This window comes from Narcine bancroftii, chromosome 1 (assembly GCF_036971445.1).
Source record: "Narcine bancroftii isolate sNarBan1 chromosome 1, sNarBan1.hap1, whole genome shotgun sequence".
Lineage (NCBI taxonomy): Eukaryota > Metazoa > Chordata > Chondrichthyes > Torpediniformes > Narcinidae > Narcine > Narcine bancroftii.
In genome coordinates, this window is record NC_091469.1 from 115,009,493 (window position 1) to 115,033,049 (window position 23,557).

At 37.9% G+C, this 23,557-nt stretch overlaps 1 protein-coding gene across 3 annotated transcripts in view; it reads right to left on the bottom strand.

Moving 5' to 3' along the window:
* The window catches only part of rasgrf2b (Ras protein-specific guanine nucleotide-releasing factor 2b), a 243,633-nt gene that overhangs the window by 25,213 nt on the left and 194,863 nt on the right, over positions 1-23,557 (bottom strand). For all 3 annotated transcript variants that reach the window (XM_069936440.1, XM_069936436.1, XM_069936444.1), the window contains 2 exons: positions 8,884-8,996; positions 2,575-2,635 (listed from right to left, as the gene is read on the bottom strand). In XM_069936440.1, coding sequence (XP_069792541.1) covers positions 2,575-2,635; positions 8,884-8,996 — 174 coding nt within the window. The remainder of the gene's footprint in view (positions 1-2,574; positions 2,636-8,883; positions 8,997-23,557) is intronic.

Sequence of the window (23,557 nt, forward strand, 5' to 3'; positions counted from 1 at the left end):
CATTATGAGGGGTATCGATAGAGTAAATGTAGTAGGCTCTTTCTATTAAGGATAAGAGAGATACATACCAGAGGGCCTGGGTTAAAGTGAAAGGGAAAAGTTCAGTGAGAATATCTGGGGGAATTTCTTCACACAGAGAGTAATGTAAGTGTGGAAGGATCTTCCAGATGAAGTTGTGAATGTGAGCTCAGTTTTCTTATTTAAGAATCAATCGGACAGGTGAATGGATGGGAAGGGGATGGAGGGCTATGGACCAGGTGCAGGTCAGTGGGACTAGGCAGAATAATAATTCAGCACAGACTAGAAGGGCAAAAGGGCCTCTGTTCTGTGCTGTAATGCTCTATAGTTCGATGGATTTGCACCGCATCTTTCTTGTCATTGCTAATAAAATTTATACATTTTGAAATGTTAGTAAAAATGTTATCCATATAATTCTGGAATCAGAGACCAATATAACTAATCACACACCCCTTTGAAAATTCTCTTGGATGTGTGGGAATTTCCAATCCATAATTAAGATCTACTGAGAGTACTAACCTTGGAAGAGTGTCACCTTTTAAAATAGTGATTTACATTTTTGTTTGGCAAGCATTTATATTAGAACTAATTTTGAGGTTCAGCTTTAATTGACAGTTTCCAGAATATTCAGCAAATATACAAATATCATTCCGATCAATAACGAGATACATGTGGATGTTGTTTGCTTTCTTTTTTCCTTCAAATTTAAAGTGTAATGTCATTTTTTGACATAGTTTATGGGTGACACAAAGCACCACAGAAATCTAGATACTGCATTTGATTCAATAATTCATCTGAAAGAGCCAGGTAGGGTTTTTATTAAAACCAAATGGTATGAACTTTATTATTTTCAAGGACTTGGTAATGCCTCCCTATCATCTGATTCCACAATTCCCATCTTACTTTTTTTCTCTCCCTCTAACTTTTCTTTCCCCATCCCCCCACCCCGTCTCCCTATTGTCCCTGCACCTCTCACACCTTTTGTCCCATACTCCGTTTCCTCTGAGCCCCTCCCCTAGCCTCTTTCTCCCTTTATTTCAAACTTCACCTGTTCTACCTTAGTCTTGATAAAGAGTTCATGCCCTAAACGTGACTGCCATTTCTATTCACGGATGCCGTCTGACCTGCTGAGTTCCTCCACCAATTCTTTGTCTGCCCAGGATTACATCAGCTGAGCATTTGCATTTTACCTTCATTATTCCTTTCTTGATTTACAATGAGGTTACAAAATAGTTTTTGCCAAGTTTTGAAACATGACATTATTTCATGGTGCTTAGCTTTATGCAGACATTCTCATGACACTACTGAAACCCCAAAGATTGTCCTCATCGTCCAGTGGCAGAATATTCAAGCAATTAGCTTTACCTTTATCCAAAGAAGAGGACTATTATTAGATCAGTACAACCTTGTTCATTATTTTTCAAAATATATTCATCCTGACAGAATGATAATTACAATCAATTAAGTAGTTTGTATTGTGTGATGCTTTGACCATTGGGAAATGGGTCTAAATGGGTACAAGCAATGAATAGTGGAGACTTTAATGCCAACAGTCTGTGCTGCATTTGGATTGAAGACTTCAGTATTAAAGGACAGTGCTAATTTTGCCAGAAGGCGCAAAAGACAGGCAGCTTGTATATTAGAAGGAGGTTTGTTTCAGTCAATATTTTAATCTCAAATTAATAAGTATGTTGCCCTCTAAATTAAATGCTATTTAAAAATAACATATTTAATAAAATAGTATACAACATGAGAACATCAGAAATTATGGTCCATCGAGCTTGCACTGCCATTTAATAAGCTCAGAGCTGATCAGCTTTACTTACTCCCTTTTTTCTCATAACCCTTGTCCCTTTCTGTGCAAACATCTATCCATCTGTGTCTTAAATATATTCAGTGAGTCAATGTCTACCTCTTCCTTGGACAGAAAATTCCACAGATTCACCACTCTCTGGGAAAAGCAGTTTCTCATCTGCATCCTATATCTATTCCCCCGAATATTGAGTTCTAGTCTCATCTACCAGTGGAAACAACTTTCCTACATCTATTTCATCTTTCTAGTTCAGAATTTATATGTTTCTAATAAGATCCCCTTCATTCTTCTGAATTCCTGCAAGTATCATCTTGGGTGACTTGATCTTTCCTCTTGATTTAACTCCCTCAGCTCTGAAATCAACCTCCTCTGCACTGCCTCCAAAGCTAGCACATCTTTTCTTAAGTCGGGAGAGCAGAACTGCATGCAGTACTCCAGGTTCAGCTTCACGAGTTCAATGCACAGCCACAGTTACCTCCCTGATCTTAAATTCAATCCCTGCAGCAATGACAGCCATTATTCCATTTGCCTTCTTGATTACCTGTTGCACCTCCAAACTAACCTTTTGTGTTTCATGCTTTCACCAATTAAGTTATAACCTGATCTATTTTTTCTCTTCCAAAATGCAGAGTTAATAGGAAAGAAGGTGAATTAGCTGCAATTTATGTGAAGTGATTTGTTGATAGTAAAACTGTTCAATAATTGAATGAAAAACTATTTTTTTCAAATAGTTGAACACTCACCATCTGTAATAAAACTTCCATTCGCAGTTGAGCATCATCCAATTCATCCTGTGAGAGTGCACTGGCAGAATAGAGTTCAATGTAGATTAGAAGTGCATACATCACAGACATTGACAATTCAATGCATTGCCGATATGACTCAATCCGTTATTGAATAAACAGATTCATTAACCTGGAGTAATCACATTCAGTAGTTGAAAGTGTACTTTTGCTGTCCATAAACAATTACTATTCAGGCTGAATTGGGAATACATTTTTTCTGAGTGTCTAGTATTCTTCACACCTTATGATATTGATATTAGATACGTTGATAAATTAATTATCTTCATTATACTCAAAAACTACAAACATGAATGAAATGCAGTAAAGCAATATTGAATGCTTTGATATAATAATGATCATGAATCACGTGAATCAACCCATGTCATAATTCTGACTAGATTTATTTCTCTAGGATGCCAGATCATAGTGTTTAGTCCTTGGACTGAGTGAAGTATACATATGGTAACATGGAAAAGACATTGGTGGGAGAAGAACCTTTGTCTCCAAATTAATTCTTAAAACTTCTCTCTGGTTCACTTCTAATTTTCAAAGGATGCCAGGTGAGAAATTTTGGGAGAGAAATGACATAGGAGTTTAATCCAGAAAAGTGGAAAATGATGCATTTTTGGAGGTCAAATGTAAGAGGAAAATGTGCAGTAGATGTCATGACCCTTTTGGAAGAATTTATGTGTAGAGGGATCTTAAGGTGCCAGTCCATAGCTACCTGAAAGTGGCAACATGCGAACATGGAAATAAAGAAGGTGTACGGGATGCTTGCCTTCATTTGTCAAAGCATTGAGTATAGGCACTGGAAATTGACATTGCATCTGTATAAAACTTTGGTTAGGTCACATCGCAAGTATTGTGTGCAGTTCTGGTGACCATGCTATCAGAAGGAAATGGAGATTATGAAGATCATTGCTTTTGTCTCAGGATATAGGTATCAGACATTGATTACCATTCGTTTTTGTGATAGTTCCTCTGCAAGTCATAGGGTGAGTGCAGATCTTATTGAGGCTATTGACTATTATCCAGTCAACACAAATTGAAGAATGTTGTCTGAGGTGATACAGCCACCAGCCTACTGCAGGGGATGACCTTTGTACCTGCAGGAAGACCACCTGGGAGGCTTACTCTACCTGGCTGGCTGTCAATCAACCAACCTGGATATAGACTTTGAGCTGGCCCCTTCCGGCCAGTCATACATGGAACCATCAAGGCTGAAACTTGTGTACAAGACTTTAAGTGGATTAAATTGTGGTCCACACTGTCATAACTTTAATTTTCTTCCATACCTTGCCTACTCAAAAAGAGCACAAGTACATGAATTGACCTTGATTTTCTAATTGACCAACCTGGCCATTGTCAGTGTCTGTTATATTGGTTAACAGTTAAAGTGGATCATGGTCATACCTCACTCTCCAAATTTGATTAAATATTCAATATTCTCATAATGAGAGTAAAATGTGTCAAACATAAAATCATTTGGTCCAATTTTAAGAATTGTACCATGTAATCATTCTTTCATAGTTCATGACTGGAAAGCAGATCAACATAATGCCTCTTTTTAAAAATTCAGTCTTTTTCTGAATTGACATAGCCTTTTTTAAATAGTCATAATCTTTTTTTCCCAGGGTAGAGAAATCTAAAACTAGAAGTCACAGATTTAAGGTGAGAAGGGAAAAATTTAAAAGGAAATGGAATGCCACCTTCGTCACACAGAGAGCAGTGGGCATATGGAACATGCTACCAGAGGTAAACGGGACAACTTTTAAATTAAAAAATTTAGACATACAGCACTATAAAAGGCCATTCCAGACCATGCTGCCCAATTTACACCCCATTAACCTCCACCCCAGTACATCTTTGAACGGTGGGAGTAACTGAAGCCCCCACTAGAGAAAACCCATACAGACACAGGGAGAAGATACAAACTCCTTACAGACCACGTGGGATTCGAACCTAGGTCAAGTCCTGATCACTAGTGCTATAAAGGCATTGTGCTAACTGTTCAGAAGACCTTTAGACAGGTCCATTGATAGGAAAGGTTTACAGTGAGAAGGGCCAAATGTAGGCAAATGCGACCAGCTTTTTTGGCATGGACAACTGGCCTGTTTCCATGCTACAGAACTCTATGGATCGATGAGAGGATAATGAAGATATTTATAAGGCTACACAGAGAGGTTGGACAAGCTTGGATTGTTTACTCTGGAGCATAAGAGGTTAAAAGACTACCTGTTGGAAGGTCATTCAACAATGTGAGGCATAAATAGGGTAATGGTCAGTCTCTTTCCCAGGGTGTAAATGTTAAATACTAGAAGGTATAGGTTTAAGGTGAGAGGGAGAATGTTTAAGGGAGATTTGCAAGACATTTTTTCCATGGACAAAGAATGGTAGGGGCCTGGAATGTGCTGCCAAGAGAAGTAGTAGAAGCAGATATGACAGCACTATTTAAGAGGCATTTAGACAGACATGAACTAGGAGGGGATAGTGGGTTACAGATTATGTGCAGGCAGCTGATGTTAGTTTTATTTGGCATCATGGTTGACACATACATGGTGGGATGAAGGGTCTCTTCCTATGCTGTTTTGTTCTGTGGCCTTTCTGCAGTATAATTTGGCCTTAAAACTTGAATTTATAACTTAGGAGTCATTAGTTTAAACAATATGCATGGACTACTAAGTAGGTTCTGTGCTCGGTGATGACCACATTTGATAAGTGTGTCATGCCACTTCAGTTCTCTATTCAGCATCATGACCACCACAAATTCCCCTTTGTTTACAGCCTGCAGTTCTTCAATGTACATAAACAGAACTGCATCTAGTGCCTATGAGAGCCAGTCAGAGGCTGGTTATCCCATTGGTAACATTGTTTAATTCCCCAGAGTATTTTGACTACCTGAACATCTCAGCCATCCACTCCTGGGGTGGGTGTCACTCCAAGAACTCAAAGCTTGGCATCAACTGTTACCTACTCAATCCTCCACCCAAAATTCTCCCTCTCCCCACAAATGGTACACCAAGCCAACAGTATCTACCAAATAAAAAGTATTCAGGAGCAAGGTGCCAAAGCTTCCTCAACAGAACCCCTAAAATGTTACTCACTCTAACACCAAGAAAATCAAAAGCATCAAACACATAATTCACACACGATCTCAGAAATATCACATCCTCAATGAAGTGAAGTATTGCAACTGTGACAGATAATGTTATATTTTATAATGTATATTGATATGTTTTAAAGGAGATAAATTGTGGCAGGTTTTTTAGTTAGGTTACACACACATACAAACACTTCAAAACTGATCTCATTTAAAATGCCAGAGCTCTGCTCAAGCCAGACAGTCCAGGCTCTGGGTGCCTTTGCAAAAACTTTGAAGAATTCCTATTTCACAAGTAGGTGTTAATTGGACATGCTGTGGAGTAATGGATTATTGCTTTGGAATGCAACAGATGAACGAACTCAGAAGATTAGGTCTGGAGCTGTAGTCTGTCTGAGTGCAGATGGCTGTTCTCAGTGGGTCATGTAGTTTTGTCTGAGTGAGAGAGAGAGAGAGAGTTCTACAGTTCAACAGCAGCAGCTGGGACTGGAACAGGACAAGCTGGCAAGCTTGTGGAAAAAAAAACCATTTTGAAGACCGATTGCGAGTTCTTAGTTCAGCCTGGTCCATACAAGAGGTGGTCCATACAAGAGGAGAGGACTGGCTGCATAATATTTCACTTGAAATAAGGGAAACAAAATGAAACTCTGTGGTGACCTGAAAGAAAGAGGTTATCATCTGGAAAACCCTGATGGGGAAAATTTCTTCAGCAAGACACTGAAGGGATCAGCGACAAATCTCCCTCTGAAAACTGTCAAGAACCTTCCTGAGCCGTGACCATTTACTTTTCAAGCACCAAAACCTGATGAAATTCATAAATGTTAAATTCCTTGCACAGTATAAGAATTGCCTGCAACAAGTGAACTTGGAAGAGTGAGAACTGAGATTGGACTATGAATCAAAGAACTTTTCTGAACTTACACACACATTATATACACTTGTGCTTAGAGTTAGAAGGGGGTTAAGTTAGGTTAGTTAAGTTAAAGTTTGTTCCTATTTTCATGTTTAAAGATAATTAAAAACAACTTTTGTTTAAGTAACCATTTGTCTTGGTGAATTTCTATTGCTGCTAGGCTCATAACACAACTTTCTATCCAATAGCACTGTAGGGACTTTCCACAACACCACACAAACTACAGTGGTTCATGGTATTGTGATTACGTTAAGAGAAGAAAAGCATAAGAATTAAAATGTGTAAACCCTTGTGAATATTGATCTTACCAACCACAAATAATCTACTGGTTATTAACTCATGTACTGCCCCAATCCCAGAGGGTCTAGGACAGGGGTGTCAAACTCAAATTCACGGAGGGCCAAAATTAAAAACTTGGACTAAGTCGAGGGCCGAACTAAATATTTATTGAAAATTTTCAAGAACATCTGCATGTTTTCTCTTCTTTCAACATATGTAATGTTAAACTTAGGATATAACTTTAGGAGGATAATGTTACAGGTCAGGAGTAGGTAGCTCAAGTTCACCCTTTGCTTGATCTGAGGGAAACATATTTCGTCCCTGTGGAGATGTAGTCAGCATTCACAGGCTGTGTCCATTTTGGCCTGCATCAGGACTCAGCATTTCCTGCTCACTCCTCAGGCTCTAGGCCTCTATTCACCCTCAACCCACCATCCCGCTACCTGACCAGTCCTTTACCCAACCTCTACTCACCCCTCACTCCACTCGCTCTGCCTCTACCCACCCCATCCTATACACGCCCCTCTACTGCCTCTCCCCTCAACCTGTTCCTCCCTCTACCCGTCTCTCACCCTCTAATCACCCCTTCCCTACTCGCCCTGCCCCTCCCCTTTTACCTCTTCCCTATCCATCCCTCCTTCTACTCATCCCTCCCTCTAACTGCCCCTCGCACCACCATAACTTCCCCTGCCCATTACTCCTCACCTACACCCTCTGCCCACCCCTGCTTACCCACCCACTCAGGCCCAGAGCGCTGCCGATCAGCCTTTGCGGACAGCCACCATCTCTCTCTTCACGTGCAGGGCCGAACCAGCCATCCCTGGGGTCCGCGCGGGTGCAAGCGCTGAAGGCTGTGGCGACCAGGAGAAGTGCGCTCGCGCTGTAGAAGGGCCGTCCGGTGCCAGTCGTGCGGGGCTCGCGCTGCCCAGGGGCCGTGCGCAGCCTGCCATGCCCGTTGCGCCGACAGGAAATCACAGGCGCTTGCCAATCTGCCGCACCGCTCAACAGGTGGGAGAAGTGACTGGTTGTGCGGGGAGCCTTCCAACTGGCTTGCCGGCTGATGACATTGACAGATTTCTCATGTTACAATTTCTCGTGTTACAATGGGGAAGGATGTGCAATGAAGGGGGAGGATGGTGGGGGTGACATTACCAAAAAACAGCATTGGCTCTCGCTGCAGGGCGGGCCACCTCTAATACATTTTTGAAATGATCTTGGGGGCCAAATATAATTATATCACGGGCCAAATTTGGCCCATGGGCCAGAGTTTGACATGTGTGGTCTAGGACATTTTGGCATCCACATTTTGGTGCCCACATATTGAGGCTGGATATTTTGGTGCTATAAATTAGGTGGATTTCACTGCAGGGTGAGGAGAGTGCAAAGATGTCACCGCAAGGAGATTGGAGTTAGAGTTAACCCTCATCCTAACCTTGTCCAATAATTTTATATTTTTTATACTTAATTAAAAATATAATAAATAAAATGCCAAAACATCTGGCACCAAACTGTGGATGCCAAAATGTCTGAAGGGCTACAAAAGTCTTATGTTTCCAAAATGTCTGTTGCTAAAATGCAAGCACCAAAATATCTGGCACCAAACTGTGGACACCAAAATGCCCGATTCCGAACCCAAATGTCATTTTCAATTCACCTTTTAACTTTCTCTATCAAGTAAAAAAAAAACAGTGTTAACCACACAATGAAGATAGATTGCATCTTTTCCATTCCTGTTCTATCCTTGTTCCAAAAATCAGGATTAAAACCTTAGAAAGAAATATAGAGTTACCTTCTCCAGGATTATGTACAAATTCTTTACTCATTACTTGTTTTAGCATTTAGATTCTGCATTCCAGCTACTTGATACTTCTTGAAGAATGACACTTTGGGCAATCAAAGAAAATTCTGCCATCATGGGTTTTTTTTTCTGTGATGGTGCACACCAGGAACTTTCAGGAAGTTAGCAAAATATTACCTTAAGATGTTGGCTGTAGCTTTCCTTTCTTGAGGCAGGAGCTCATGATCACGCATCACTTCCTCTAACAAATTTATAACATTCAACTTCAATTCACTGTTCATCTCGAAATCCTGAGCAATTAGAAAAGAATTAACTCATTTGCATTCATAGATGGAATCTACATTTTGTAGGCAGATAATGTTGTACAAAAAGTTCTTGACAATCTTTTTTCTGTGTAAACATTTCCTCACAGTCAATTAGTTTCTGCCTTGAAATGGTAGGCTCATATTATTAAAGGTTTTACACAAATCCCTATGAATAAGAAAATATCTTCAAAGAATGCAGATTATCAATATCAAATCACTAGAATAATTAAACTAAACTTCTCAATATTTTTCATTTTGATAAAAATCTAACCCATTGTAGAAGCGATAAATGTCACTCAGTTATCTGCCCTTCCGTCCAAATAACAGTGCACACATTTAATTTATGAGGAATTTGATCTTCCTACTGAATTATCTTATGGCCCCACTGGGGGCCACAGCACATTGAAGTAAAAACCTTGTTTTCTTTTCATCTCACATAACATTATTCAAGTGCCAGTGTTGGTCAACCATCATTGCTATATTCTTTCTCTAAAAGGAAAGAACAAGCACTTTTGTTTTATTTTGGAGCCACAGTTTATTTTTTGCTTACTTTGAGCATCACTGGAATAGATGAATATCAGAAGCTCAAGCTATTCTAAGAAGCCATCTTGAAGGCATTCAATACATTCTGCATAAAATTCATATCAAGGTCTTTTTACCCTTGCAGCTTCTTAATTCTACCCACAGAGATTCTGTATCTTTTGAGCCAAGTCTCCACTCTCCAAAGATTTAATTCCATTTTTAAACAGCAGAACTACCCCATCCCCTCTTGTCTGTCCTTCCGATACACTGTGCATTCATAAATAATTAGTTCCTACCTGTAGTTTTCTTTCAGCCACAACTCAATAATGGCCGCAATGTCATACCTGTCAACTTCCAGCTGCGCGACTAGATCATCAACCTTATTTCTTACCCTGCGGGTATTTAAACGCAAGGCCTTCAGTCCCATATTCATCACCCTTTTCAATTTTGGTTCTGAAGTACCACGTTAAATCCTTAATCTTACACTTCTAATTTTGCCCTATGACTGCCTATCCTTCCTAACAATCTCGCTACACAGAGGATCTATTTGTGCATCTTCTGCCCTATTCACTGCTTCTCATTCTGGTTCCCGCTCTCCCCAACAGCCCCAGCAAACTTGTCTGCCAGGATATTAGACCCTTCCTGTTCAGGTGTAACCTGTCCTTTTTGTACAGGGCATACCTTCCCCAGAAAATATCCCAATGATCCATGAATCTGAACCCTTGGCCCCTGCACCAACTCTTCAGCCATATATTTATCTGCCATAACATCCTATTCCTGCCCTCACCAGTCTGCCACAGGCTGCAATTCAGAGATTATCACCCTTGAGGTCCTGCTTTTTATATTCCTTCCTAACTGCCTTCAGGACCTCAACCCTACTTCTATCTATGTCATTGGTACCAATGTGGACCGCAGCATCTGGCTGGGCATCCTCCTACTTGAGAATGCTATGGACTTGATCTGAAATATCCCTGATCTTGGTACCTGGGAAGCAATATACCATCCAGGAGTCTCAATCTTGTTCACAAAACCTCCTTTCTTTTCCCATGACTATTGAATCTCCAATCACTGTAGCTCTTCTCTTCTCGCCCTTCCCTTTAGAGCCAAAGAGCCAGAATCTGTGCCAGAGACTTGACCACTATGACTTGTCACTGGTAGATCATCCCCCAATAGTATCTAAAACAGTGCACTTATTGTTAAGTCCACATGTCCTACTGCTTCAATTCTTACTAATCTACAACACTCAAAATCTTTTAATCATCGAGATACTTGTCAAGGCTATCCTTTAAGTCCATTACTTTTTGATTCGTAATTAGAACCATGAGCAATTGCCCTTTGGAAACAGAGACTTTATAGGGATATACAGGAAGGCCATTGAATACAAAGTTTCCTTATATGCAAATGATCTTTTGCTTTTTGTTTCTAATCCAGATATTTCTTGACCAAGCATATTACCTTTGTTAGCTCAATTTAGCCAATTTTCAAGATATGTTAAATCTGCACAAGAATGAACTTTTACTAAATTGTCTTTTACCAAGGTATTTTAATGTTCCTTTACTCTTTTAAATATTTTTATCGTTTACATATAAACTTACATACAAAATTTTAAGGAAAACACATAACAAGTCATCTCATATAGATACAAGTACAAAAAAAACCAGACATTTTACATTAGACAATTCTTTAATCCACGTGAGGAACAAGTTATGAATTAATATATGATAACCATGTTGAAACCCATATTTGCCAAATTAATTGAAATAAAAATTGATTAAAAATTGATTAAAAGATTTAAACTATAACTAAAAGATTAAAAACTATAACTAATTTACCCCTTCCTCTAGTCAAGGTAACCTTTGTAAAGGAAAAAGGAAATTTTGGTTCTGATGGCGACCTCCAGACATTAGACTGACAATCTCCGGTATATTCAAAATTCTTAATTCTTCCATCATGATAATATTCTATGACTGGGCCCCACACCTTTATGAATTGAAACTTTTTTTCTTTAATGCTGTATCAAATTTTCTCCAAACTTAAATAGGACATTACATCATGCAACCATTGTGCATGTGTAGGTGAAGAATCATCTTTCCATTTTAATATTGTGACAGATTTTGTTATATTTTATATTGTATATAGATCTATAGATCTATTTTAAAGGATATAAATTGTTTGGGGTTTTGAATTCGGTCACACACAAATACAAACACTTCGAAACAGATCTCATCTAAAATGCTGGAGCTCTGCTCAAGCCAGACAGTCCAGGCTCTGGGTGCTTTTGGAAAAACTTTGAAGAATGCCTATAAAGACTTCACAAGTAGGTGTTAATTGGACATGCTGTGGAGTAATGGATTATTGTTTTGGAAAGCAACAGATGAACGAACTTGGAAGATTAGGTTCAGAGCCGCAGTCTGTCTGAGTGCATTTGGCTGTTCTAAGAGGGTCATGTGGTATTTTTCTCTGAGAGAGAGAGAGAGAGAGAGAGAGAGAGAGAGAGAGAATTCAGTTCTACAGTTCAGCAGCAGCAGCTGGGACTGGAACAGGACAAGCTGGCAAACTTGTGCAAAAACCCCATTTTGAAGCTGAGTTGAGAGTTCTTAGTTCAGCCTGGTCAAAGACCTTGTGGTCCAGACAAGAGGAGATAGCTGGCTGCATAATGTTTCACTTGAAATAATGGAAACAAAAAGGAACTCTGGTGATCTGAAAGAAGGAGGTTATCATCTGGAAAACCCTGATGAGGCAGGTTGCTTCTGCAAGACACTGAAGTGGCTGATCAGAAGGAATCAGTTGTGCGTGTCCAATGAGCAACAAATCTCTCTTTGAAAATTGGTAAGAACCTTTCTGACAGATAACCATTTACCTTTCAAGCACCAAAGCCTGGTGAAATTCATAAATGTTCAATTCAGTGCACAGTATAAGAATTGCCTGATAACCAGTGAGCTTAGCTGGGAGAGAAGTGCGATTGGACTGTGAATCAAAGAACTTTTTTTGAACTTACATACATATTACAATCACAGGCACTTAGAATTAGAAGGGGGTTAAGTTAGGTTAATTAATAATAATAAATTAAAGTTTAATCCTGTTTTTATGTTTAAAGAAAATTAAAAGTGACTTTTGTTTAAGTAACCATTTGTCTTGGTGAATTTCTATTGCTGCTGGGTTTTGGGGTCCTCTGGGCCCATAACAATAAAATTGCTGTCTGGCCATCAGCGTGATAATCGCTAAAATTTTCCCCTGAGTTGCAGACAGAAGTATATCTAGCTCACATGAAAAACCAAACAAAACAGACATGATTCTATTTTGATCTTAAAAATCATTGATAAAGTTTTGAAAATGTCTTTCCAATACCCTCTAAATTTGGGCACTCCCAAACATATAGATCAGGGAACCTTCAAAAATTTTATACTTCTCACATAGTGGATCAATATCTGCATAAAAATAGTTCTATGTACCACCTTAAATTGTAATAAGCAGTGCCTTGCACAAAATAAGGAATCATTAAGCAAACTGAGAGTAAAGTACCAATCTTCACCTGAAAATATTATATTCAAATCTCATTCACAAACATTCTTAATCCCAGCCATTGAGGCTGATCTTAAATCCAATAAATCATTATAAATACATGATATTAATCCACTGTGAAAAAAATTATAAGTTTAAAAAAATCAAGAATATTAGTATTTGAGAATTGAGGAAAATCAGAAAGCTTGGACTAAACAAAATGTCTAACTTGTAAATATCTAAAAAATGTCTGTTAGATAATTGTTCAAAAGAGACAAAGTAATCTCAAATAAAAGGTCCTTATAACTTTGGATTCCTAATCTATACTGTTCCTTGAAATCTACATCTAGCACAGACGGCTAAAAAGATGATTATCTATAATGGGTCTAGCCAGAGAAAAATTTTAAACCCAAAAATGTTCTAAACTGAGCCCATATTCTCAATCTATTTCTCATTAGAAAAGGGAAAATGGTAAAAAAAAAATTGCCAACATAGATTTTTTTTTAAACTTCAATTCTATTTCTACTCAAGAGGGGAAATTCACTGACTTATCAAAATGGAAGTGATCATCCTCCATTCCTTTTAGTCTTTTGAAGATGGACTTTATATGTTGTTTTCACTGCCTTATGTAGGTAGAAATAACCAAATCTAATGAGCTAAAAAAAGAATTTAGGAATTAAAATTGGTAAAGCTTGAAAAAGATGCAGAAATTTAGGCAAAATGTTCATTTTAATTAAATTAAATAGATGATTAATAACCAAAGGTGGCCATCTTGATAATAGTAGTTTAATTTTACTGAGTAATACCAAAAAATTCTCTTTCACTTTATTTTTATATCTTTTTGTAATTGTAATTCCTAAATATTGGAATTCATCTTTCACTATTTTAAACAGAAATTAGAATAGCTTGCTAAAGATCCTTTTAAGGGTAAAAGTTCACTCTTATGTAAATTTAAATTATAATCTGAAAACTGGCTAAATTGGGCAAACAAAATTTATATATTTGGTATAAAAATCACAGAATTTGAAATAAAAAGCAATAAATTGCCCAAAACCACTCAACCGGGTGCATAGTTTTCTCAGGTGGGCGATGTGGTCCTTGTGGCTGCATCTGGTGATGAGGATATCGTCCAAATAGATGAACACAAATGGTAGGTCCTGGTCCACTGCGTCCATCAGCCACTGAAAAGTATGTGCTGCGTTCTTTAGACTGAAGGGCATACGATTCATTAGCAGGAAAAATAAAAGTAAAGCAACTACAAGCAGAGTGGCCATTGTTGTAGCAGCAAGTATGTGAGTGGCCCAGTGTAGGGTGTTGAGTTAGAGGCTTTAGCACGAGAGGCTTCAGCAAGCAGAGTCTGATAACATGCTCTAGGTACGGGTAAGGCTGGGTAAGATAATTTCACAGTAACCCAGAGTTAGTAGTGGAGATGGCAACTAGAGTTGCAGGATCTGGATAATCTGGGACAGCATACGTGTTCCTGAATACTAAAATGCCTAGAGGTGCATCCAGCCACAGCTCCTTGCAGAATGTGTTAGGGAACTACAGCTGGAGCTCAATGAACTCCAGATCATTCAGAAGGCAGAGGGAGTGATAGACAAAAACTATAAGGAGCCACTTCCAAGAAGCAAGTAAATGGTTGACTGTTAGGAGAGGGAAAGGGAATAGGCAGTCAGTGCAGAGCATCCTAATGGGCTTGACAATAAGTACACAGTTTTGGATACTATTGGGGGATGATTTACCACAGACAAGTCATAGTTGTCAAGTCTCTGGCACAGATTCTGGTTCAGAATGCAAGAGGGTGAAGAGAAGAGCTACAGTGAGTGGTGTTACAGCGTTCTGTGTTGTGTACAGGCCTATGGGTTGTGTGGTTTTATGTTAAAAAGTGATAGTTGCCTTAGAGAGCCAAACTGAAGGTGGACTGCTGAGAGAATGGGAGATGGACTGAGCATGTACAGAAAATGAAAAGAATTTCTGGACTTGGATGATAAACCACCACTGGGTGGTACTGTGGAGTGGAAGAAGGCCCAGAATGAGTCATGGTCTGGAGGGCAGTTTAGAATGTTGGAATTTCAAAAAGGATGAACATTTTGAAGGCAGCCAGAAGGATCCAGATCAAGCCAGTTGTTCCTCTCTCTGCAAGCAACACAAGACAACTTTGAATTTTCTGCTCTCTCTCTCTGTCTGTCTGTCTGTCTCTCTGTCTCTCTCTCTCTCAAAGATCTTTTGGCTTCAGTTTACCAAACAAACTGAATTTTGTTTATGATCTTTGCTTCAGTTAAGATCGAAGTTTGGTGAGTCTTGTGTGTTTTGTGTCTAAATTTTTCTGTGGGCTGGTTGGAAATATAACTTAGACTTTGATTACATATGTTATATTTAGGCTGTGGAATTTATTAGTTTTACACTGTTATAGAGATTTGCATAGTAACCAGTGGGCATTGTTATAAAAGGGGGGATTTTGAATTAAGTTTGAAGGTAAATTTTTTGTTAATAAATTCATTGTTCATCTTTATCCCTGTGTGATCTGCCTTCTTTGTGGTTGCTGGTTTGATAACAGGGGAGGTGTTACAGAGTTCTGTGTTGTGTACTGGCCTATGTGTTGTGTGATTTATGTTAAAAAGTGATTGTTTGCCTTAGAGAGCAGAGGTGAAGGTGGACTGCTGAGAGAGTGAGAGATGGACTGAGCATGTGCAGAAAATGAAAAAAATTCTGGACTTGGACGATAAACCACCACTGGGTGGTACTGTGGAGTGGAAGAAGGCCCAGAGCATGAGTCATAGTCTGGAGGACAGTTTAGAATGTTGGGATTTCAAAAAGGATGAACATTCTGAAGGCAGCCAGAAGGATCCAGATCAAGCCAGTTGTTCCTTTCTCTGCAAGCAACACAAGACAACTTTGAATTTTTTGCTCTCTCTCTCTCTCTCTCAAAGATATTTTGGCTTCAGTTTACCAAACAAACTGAATTTTGTTTATGATCTTTGCTTCAGTTGAGATCGAAGTTTTGTGAGTCTTGTGTGTTTTGTGTTTATTTTGTGTCTAAGTTTTTCTGTGGGCTGGTTGGAAGTGTAGCTTAGACTTTGATGACATATGTTATATTTAGGCTGGGGAATTTATTAGTTTTACACTGTTATAGAGATTTGCATAGTAACCAGTGGGCATTGTTATAAAAGGGGGGATTTTGAATTAAAGTTTGATGGTGAATTTTTTGTTAATAAAGTCATTGTTCATCTTTATTCCTGTGTGATATGCCTTCATTGTGGTTGCTGGTTTGATCTTGTAACAGTGGGGATTCACTAGTCAGTGGAACAGAGAGGAGGTTCTGTGAACAAGATTGAGATTCCTGGATGGTATATTGCTTCTCAGGTGCCAGGGTCAGGGATATTTCAGATCAAGTCCACAGCATTCTCTTCTTTTTTGAAAACTTTATTTTATTGAAAAAAATGAAATACAAACATATAAGAAAAGAAAGCAATATTGCAGAATTGTTCCCCCTTTTTAAAACCCCCCCATCCCTTTCCCTTTACTCCCCCTCCACCTTCCCACTAAACAACAAAAAAATACATGAATAAAATATTTTTATATAATAAAAGAATATAATAGAATATATTAGAAGCAGTAACAATGAATATTTTAATCTATTTTTAATTCACCACCTTAAGAATAACCATCCACACCTATATTTATTGACTTAATTTCCAGTCCCATACATTCCAAATATAGACTCCATTTTTTAATTAAAAAAGGAATAATTGTCACGTAAATTATGTTATTTTTTTTTCCAAAGGAGCACAGTTTCTCATTTCAGCATGCCACCTCTTAATATTCAGCTCAATATCATCTTTCCAGGTCACTGCTATACATTTCCTAGCAACTGCCAAAGCTAAATGAACAAATTCCATCTGAAATTTATCTACCTTAAATCCCTGTACCACTAAAAACAATGATGGATCTAAAACCAATTTAAATTTACATAAACCTTCCAACAATTCCATAATCCTTTGCCAAAAAAATTTCACTCTACTGCATAACCAAACCGAATGAAGGAAAGTACCTATTTCTTTCCCACATCTAAAACAAGTATTTGAAGAACTAAAACCATATCTCTTCAGTCACTCTGGAGTTAAACACAATTGATGTAAGAAATGATAATGAACTATGCTAGCCCTCGCTTTAATTAATTTAGTCACATACTGTCTCCCACTCTTGAGAAATTGGGATATCTAAATCTATTTCCCATTTAAGTTTTGTTTTATACAAATCAGGTTTAGCCATCTTTTGTTGCAACAACCCAGACATTTCAGAAATTAAACCTTTTTTTCCATCAATAAACCCTCAAACTTGGAACATTCGGGTAAAACCAAATTGCGTCCTAATTTTCCCAATAACCAAGCCCACACCTGATAATATGCCAACAAAGTATTAAAAGTAATCCCAGATTTTTCCCTCAGTACATCACATGACAAAAACAATACCTCTTCAAAACAATCCCCTACCTTCCGAATACCTTTCTGATCCCATTGTTTTAAATAAACATTATTTACCGAAAAAACTGATAACCTATTCTGATACAATGGAGTATTGATTGAAATCTTATCCTCAGTCCTAATCAATCAATCTCTCCTATACCATACATCCATCAAATGTTTTAATACAGGTAACTCATAAATTTACAAAAGAATTGGATTCCATTTATAAATAAATTGATCTATATTTTGTTCATGAATCTGAACCAATTCAATCTTAGCCTAAACAGGAGGAGAAACCTTATCAAACATCCTATTTATAAATTTCAGTTGAGCTGCCTCATAATAATTCTGGAAATGCAGTAGATGAAGTCCCCCTAATGCATACCTCCATATTAATTTTTGTAATGATAATCTAGACAAATTCCCTTTCCATAGAAATACCCATATAGCTTTATTCAATTCATTAAAAAAATGATTTGGAAGCTTACAAGGGACAGATTGAAAAAGTTACTGTATTCAAGGTAATATATTCATTTTAATGCAATTAACACGTCGCACTAAAGTCAACGGTAAATCTTTCCATCTATGCAAATCAATTTTAATTTATTTAACAGTGGAATATAATGCATCTTATATAAATGATGATAATCACCATCAATAAAAATATCTAAATATTTAATTTTATTAGTCCACCTAAACTGAGTCATCAGTTTACAATTTGAATAATCTCCTGTTGCTAAAGACAATATTTCACTTTTCTCCCAATTTAGTTTATAACCTGAAATATCTCCATATTGCTCCAACCGCTTCTGTAAATAACTCAAAGATTCTCTAGGATGAGTCAAATATATTAAAACATCATCAGCAAATAAATTAATTTTATACTCATCTAAACCTACTTTAATATCTTTAATGTTAACATCCTGCCTTATCAATTGAGCCAAAGATTCTATTACCAATGCAAATAGGGCTGGCAACAAAGGGAATCCTTGTCTGGTGGATCTAGTCAAATTAAAAGAAGATGATATATGCCCATTTGTCACTACTCTAGCAGATGAATTCTTATATAAAGCCTGAATCCAACCAATCAAGAGCAGTCCCAAATGAAAATTTTCCAGTACTTTAAATAAAAAACTTCATTTCACTCTATTGAATGCCTTCTCAGCATCCAATGCTACAATCATTGGTTGTAGATATATTAATTAAAGAAATCAGCTTAACAATATTATCTGCAGAATATCTGTCCCGCATAAAACCAGCTTGATCTACATGAACCAACTAGGGTACATATTTTTCTAACCTATTAGCTAGAACCTAGCAACTATCTTATAGTTAACATTCAGTAATGAACTCAGTCTATATGAACCAACTTTAAGCAGATCTCTATCTTTTTTTGGAATAACTGTAATTAACACTTTAGAAAATGATTCTGTAAAACAACCTGTATCCATGGCCTGCTTCAACACATCCATAAACATGAGAAGCAACAAATCATAAAATTCTTTATAAAACTCTGAAGTAAATCCATCCTCCCCTGGTGACTTCCCTCCTGGCATAGCTAAAAGTACTTTTTTCACCTCAAAATCTGCAATAGAATTATTCAACTCCTTCATATTTTCCTTCTCCAAAACCGGTAGCTCCAATCCCGCCAAAAATTAATATGTATTATCGTCAATCATCCCCGAGGTCTATAACTCTTGGTAAAATGAACAAAATTCCTCATTAATCTCCTGGGGTTTATACATAACCATTGACCCTCTTTTCACTGCATTTATCATTCTTCATACTTGTTCCATCTTTAAATGCCAAGTTAACACTTTATGGACACATTCCCCTAATTCATAATAATGTTGTTTTGATCTTTGCAACAACTTTTCAAATTTATATGTTTGTAAAGTATTATATCTAAATTTCAATTTAGTTAATTGAGCCTTCTTATCTTCCATTGACTGTCATTGCACATCCTTTTCCATAACCTCTATTTCTTTCTCTAAATTTTGACTATCCACCAAATACTGTTTTTTTAATCCTGGTAGAATAACTAATAATCTGCCCTTTCAGATAAACCTTTAAAGCATCCCATATGACAAATTTACTTTGAACAGAATTCTCATTAATTTGTAAAAAAAGATATAATATAATCTATAATATATTGAACAAATTCAGGTTTCTTTAACAACATTGTATTAAATCTCCACTGAAATGTTATTCCCACACTCTTAGAATCAACACAAAAAACTGATAATAAAGAATGGTCAGACAAAATCCTGCTCTTATATCCTGCCTGTATAATTCTACCTTGCAGTTGTGCTGTCACTAAAAATAAATCTATTCTTGAAAAGGATTCATGCCTGGCTGAACAGAAAGAGAAATCCTTATCCTTGTCACCATCTCCAAATTTCAACCAAATTCAATTCTTTCATTACTATTGACAGTTGTTTAGCCATCCTTGATTTCTTCACTATCTTTGGAGATTTATTTAATTATGGATCCAGACAATAATTAAAGTCACTACCAACTAAAACATTCTCATGTGCTTGTTTTAAATTCAAAAAAGTTTTTGTCAAAAAATTTCACATCTCCCACATTGGGTGCATAAACATTCATCAAGGTCCATGCCTCAGAAAAAAAATTACAATTTACAACCAATACTCTTCCAACTGATTCAAATACAGACTCCAATCAAAAACAGACTCCAATGAAAAACACAACATGTATTAAAATAGCTTTAGAATTGAAAGAAGATGCTACTACGTGCCCAACCCAATCCCTTTTCAATTTTTGATGTTCGTTTTCACTCAAATGTGTTTCTTATAGAAAAGCAATATCAATTTTCATCTTAACATACACCAAAACTTTCTTCCTTTTAATTGTGCTATTAAGTCCATTCACATTAAAAATTGCAAAAGTTAATTTGGCCATTTCATTCAATTTCCTAAATGACCTCTCAGGTGGCTTCACAACTTAAAAAGCTCCAGTATATAAAAAAGAAAAAAAATTCCTCCAGAAAAAAACCCAATCAAAATCTAACAAACAAAAAAACACCCCTCAATTAAAAAAAGAAAACAAACAACCCCCATAAAATAACTACACCAATGTGTAGTACCCCTTTCAGTTGTACAGGTGTGGCCACTGCCACCAGTGGCAAATGATTGTCCACCTCCCCCCAAACCAAATACTATTACAATGGATCATATTATTCATATTATTCATGGTTGGCCGGCTGCCTCCAATATACGATTCACTTGATCATCGTCTTCAGGTGCCAGGGTCAGGGATATTTCAGATCAAGTCCATGGCATTCTCAAGTAGGAGAGTGCACAGCCAGATGCTGTGGTCCACAATGGATCCAATTACATAGTTAGAAGTGGGGATGAGGTCCTGAAGGCAGTTAGGAAGGAAGATAAAAAGCAGGACCTCAAGGGTGGTAATCTCTGGATTGCTACCTGTGCCACACACTGGTGAGGACAGGAATAGGACTTTATGGCAGATGAATACATGGCTGAAGAGTTGGTGCAGGGGGCAAGCATTCAGATTCATGGATAATTTTCTGGGGAAGGTATGCCCTGAAAGGGAGGGGTCTAATATCCTGGCAGGCAGGTTTGATAGCACAGTTAGGGAGAGTTTAAACTATTTGGGCAGGGGAGTGCGAACTAGAATGAGAAGCAGTGAATAGGGCAGAAGATGCACAAATAGATCTACTGTGTAGCGAGATTGTTAGGAAGGATAGCCAGTCATAGGGCAAAATTGGAAGTGTAAGATTAAGGATTTAACTTGTGATGCTTCAGAAACAAAATTGAAAAGGGTGATGAATACGGCACTGAAGGCCTTGCGTTTAAATACCCGCAGTATAAGAAATAAGGTTGATGATCTAGTCGCCCAGCTGGAAGTTGGCAGGTATGACATTGCGGCCATTACTGAGTTGTGGCTGAAAGAAAACCACAGTTGGGAACTAAATATTTATGGATGCACAGTGTATCAGAAAGACAGGCAAGAGGGGATGGGGTAGTTCTACTGTTTAAAAATGGAATTAAATCTTTGGAGATTGGAGACATTGGATCAGAAGATATAGAATCTCTGTGGGTAGGATTAAGAAACTGCAAGGATAAAAAGACCCTGATGGGAATTTTATACAGAATGCATCAAATCCCTCCAAGATAGCTTCTTAGAATAGCTTGTGGCTGTGCTCACCAGGGAAATGGCAATTCTGAATTGGGTCTTGTGTAATGAACCAGAGTAAATAAAGGAGCTGAAAGTAAGGAGGCAAGGATCATAACATGATAAAATTCACCCTGCAGTTTGAGAGGGAGAAACTAAAATCAGATGTGTCAGTATACCAGTGGAATAAAGGGGATTGCAAAGGTATGAGAGAGGAACTGGCCAAAGTTGATTGGAAAGACAGGGTGGATGGGAGGAGTTTCTACGAGAAATAAGGAAGTTGCAGGACAGGTATATTTCAAAAGAAGAAATATTTGAATTGAAAAACGACCCAACTGTGGCTGACAAGTGAAGTCAAATCCAAAGTAAAAGCAAAAGGGGCTACAAGGAAAGAAAAATATTAGTGGGAAGGTAGAGGACTGCAAAGCTTTTGAAAGTTTACAGAAGGCAACTAAGGAGGTCATTAACTATAAAAGGGAGATAGAAAATAATGTCAAAAAGAATAAAAAGAGCTTTCTTAAAAATATTAAGAGTAAAAAAGAGGCAAAAGTGACAGATAGAAAGTAACAGTGGGGAAATTGTAATGGGAGACAAGGAGATGGCAGAGGAACTGACTGAGCATTTTGCATGAGTCTTCACCGTGGAAGACATAAGCAGTATACTAGACATTGAATGCTGTCAGGGAAGAGAGGTCCTTGGGAAGCTGAAAGCTTCAAGTCTCTCAGGCTAAATGGAATGCATCCTCAGTGTTGGGTCATGTTGCCACGTCATGATGTCACTCTTCCATATACATAACCTGTGTGTCAGTAGCCAGGTTTGTCTAATAGAAGTAAAGGATGAGAAAGCATCACATCTCTGAGTCTTTATTGTGTGAGTGAATATACAACAGTGCGACGAGGAATGAAACAAACCACACATACTCCATGCACCAACTGTGAGAAAGAAAACAACAGAAGAAAAGTAGAAAACAACTTCCTAACAACCCCAAAAAATTCCCGACAAAAGATCAAGGTTAAAGCGCACCAAGATGGTGGAAGAAAAGTTCGGGGAATTCAACGAAGTAGAAGAAAGTTGGGATAACTATGTAGAACAGTTTAACCACTACTATTGTGTAGCCCACAATGTTGTGGAAGGTCCAGTAAACTGCAAACGTGCCCCCTTCCTCAGTATAAAGGGCAGAAAAACATTCAACCACCTTAAGATCTTACTGGCCCTGGAGGATCCAGGGATGAAGACATTCAACGACTTATGCACAGCTCTAAGGAACCATTTAAGCCCCAAACTACCAGTTATGGTAGAAAGGCAACAATTCTATGAAAGGAGACAAGGACCAGGAGAAACAGTAAGTGAATTCCTGGCATCATTGTGCAAACTGTCATTTTGAGCAATTTCTAAATCAGGCACTGTGAGACAGTTTAGTGATGGAGCTGGCAAATTGCCAAGCAAGACAAAAATTATTAGGAATGGATCAAGATGTTATGCAACAGATTACATACAGAACTGCCTGCAGCTCTGAAATGGCAGATAAAAACTTGGATGTGGGACAACCTGACCAACTGGTCAGGAAATCTTCCCGCCAACAATGCTTCCACTGTGGGAAATACAACCACCGACCAGAAAACTGTTCCTTCAAAAATTCTAAATGCAGCCATTGCAAAACAGACAGACAAATCAAAGCTAAATGTCCACTTCAAAAGTGCAGGTCGACTGTAAATAAGCAGCAGGCAGCTAAAGTTAAAACAATTGCAGAGAGAGAGAGAGAGAGAGAGAGAGAGAGAGAGAGAGAGAGAGAGATAGAGGCAACTTAGCAACGATGATGATAAAAGCCAAATGGCTGATCTTCAAGCTCTTGAAATTTCAACTCCTGAGATATTACACATCCGAAGAATAAACGGAGGA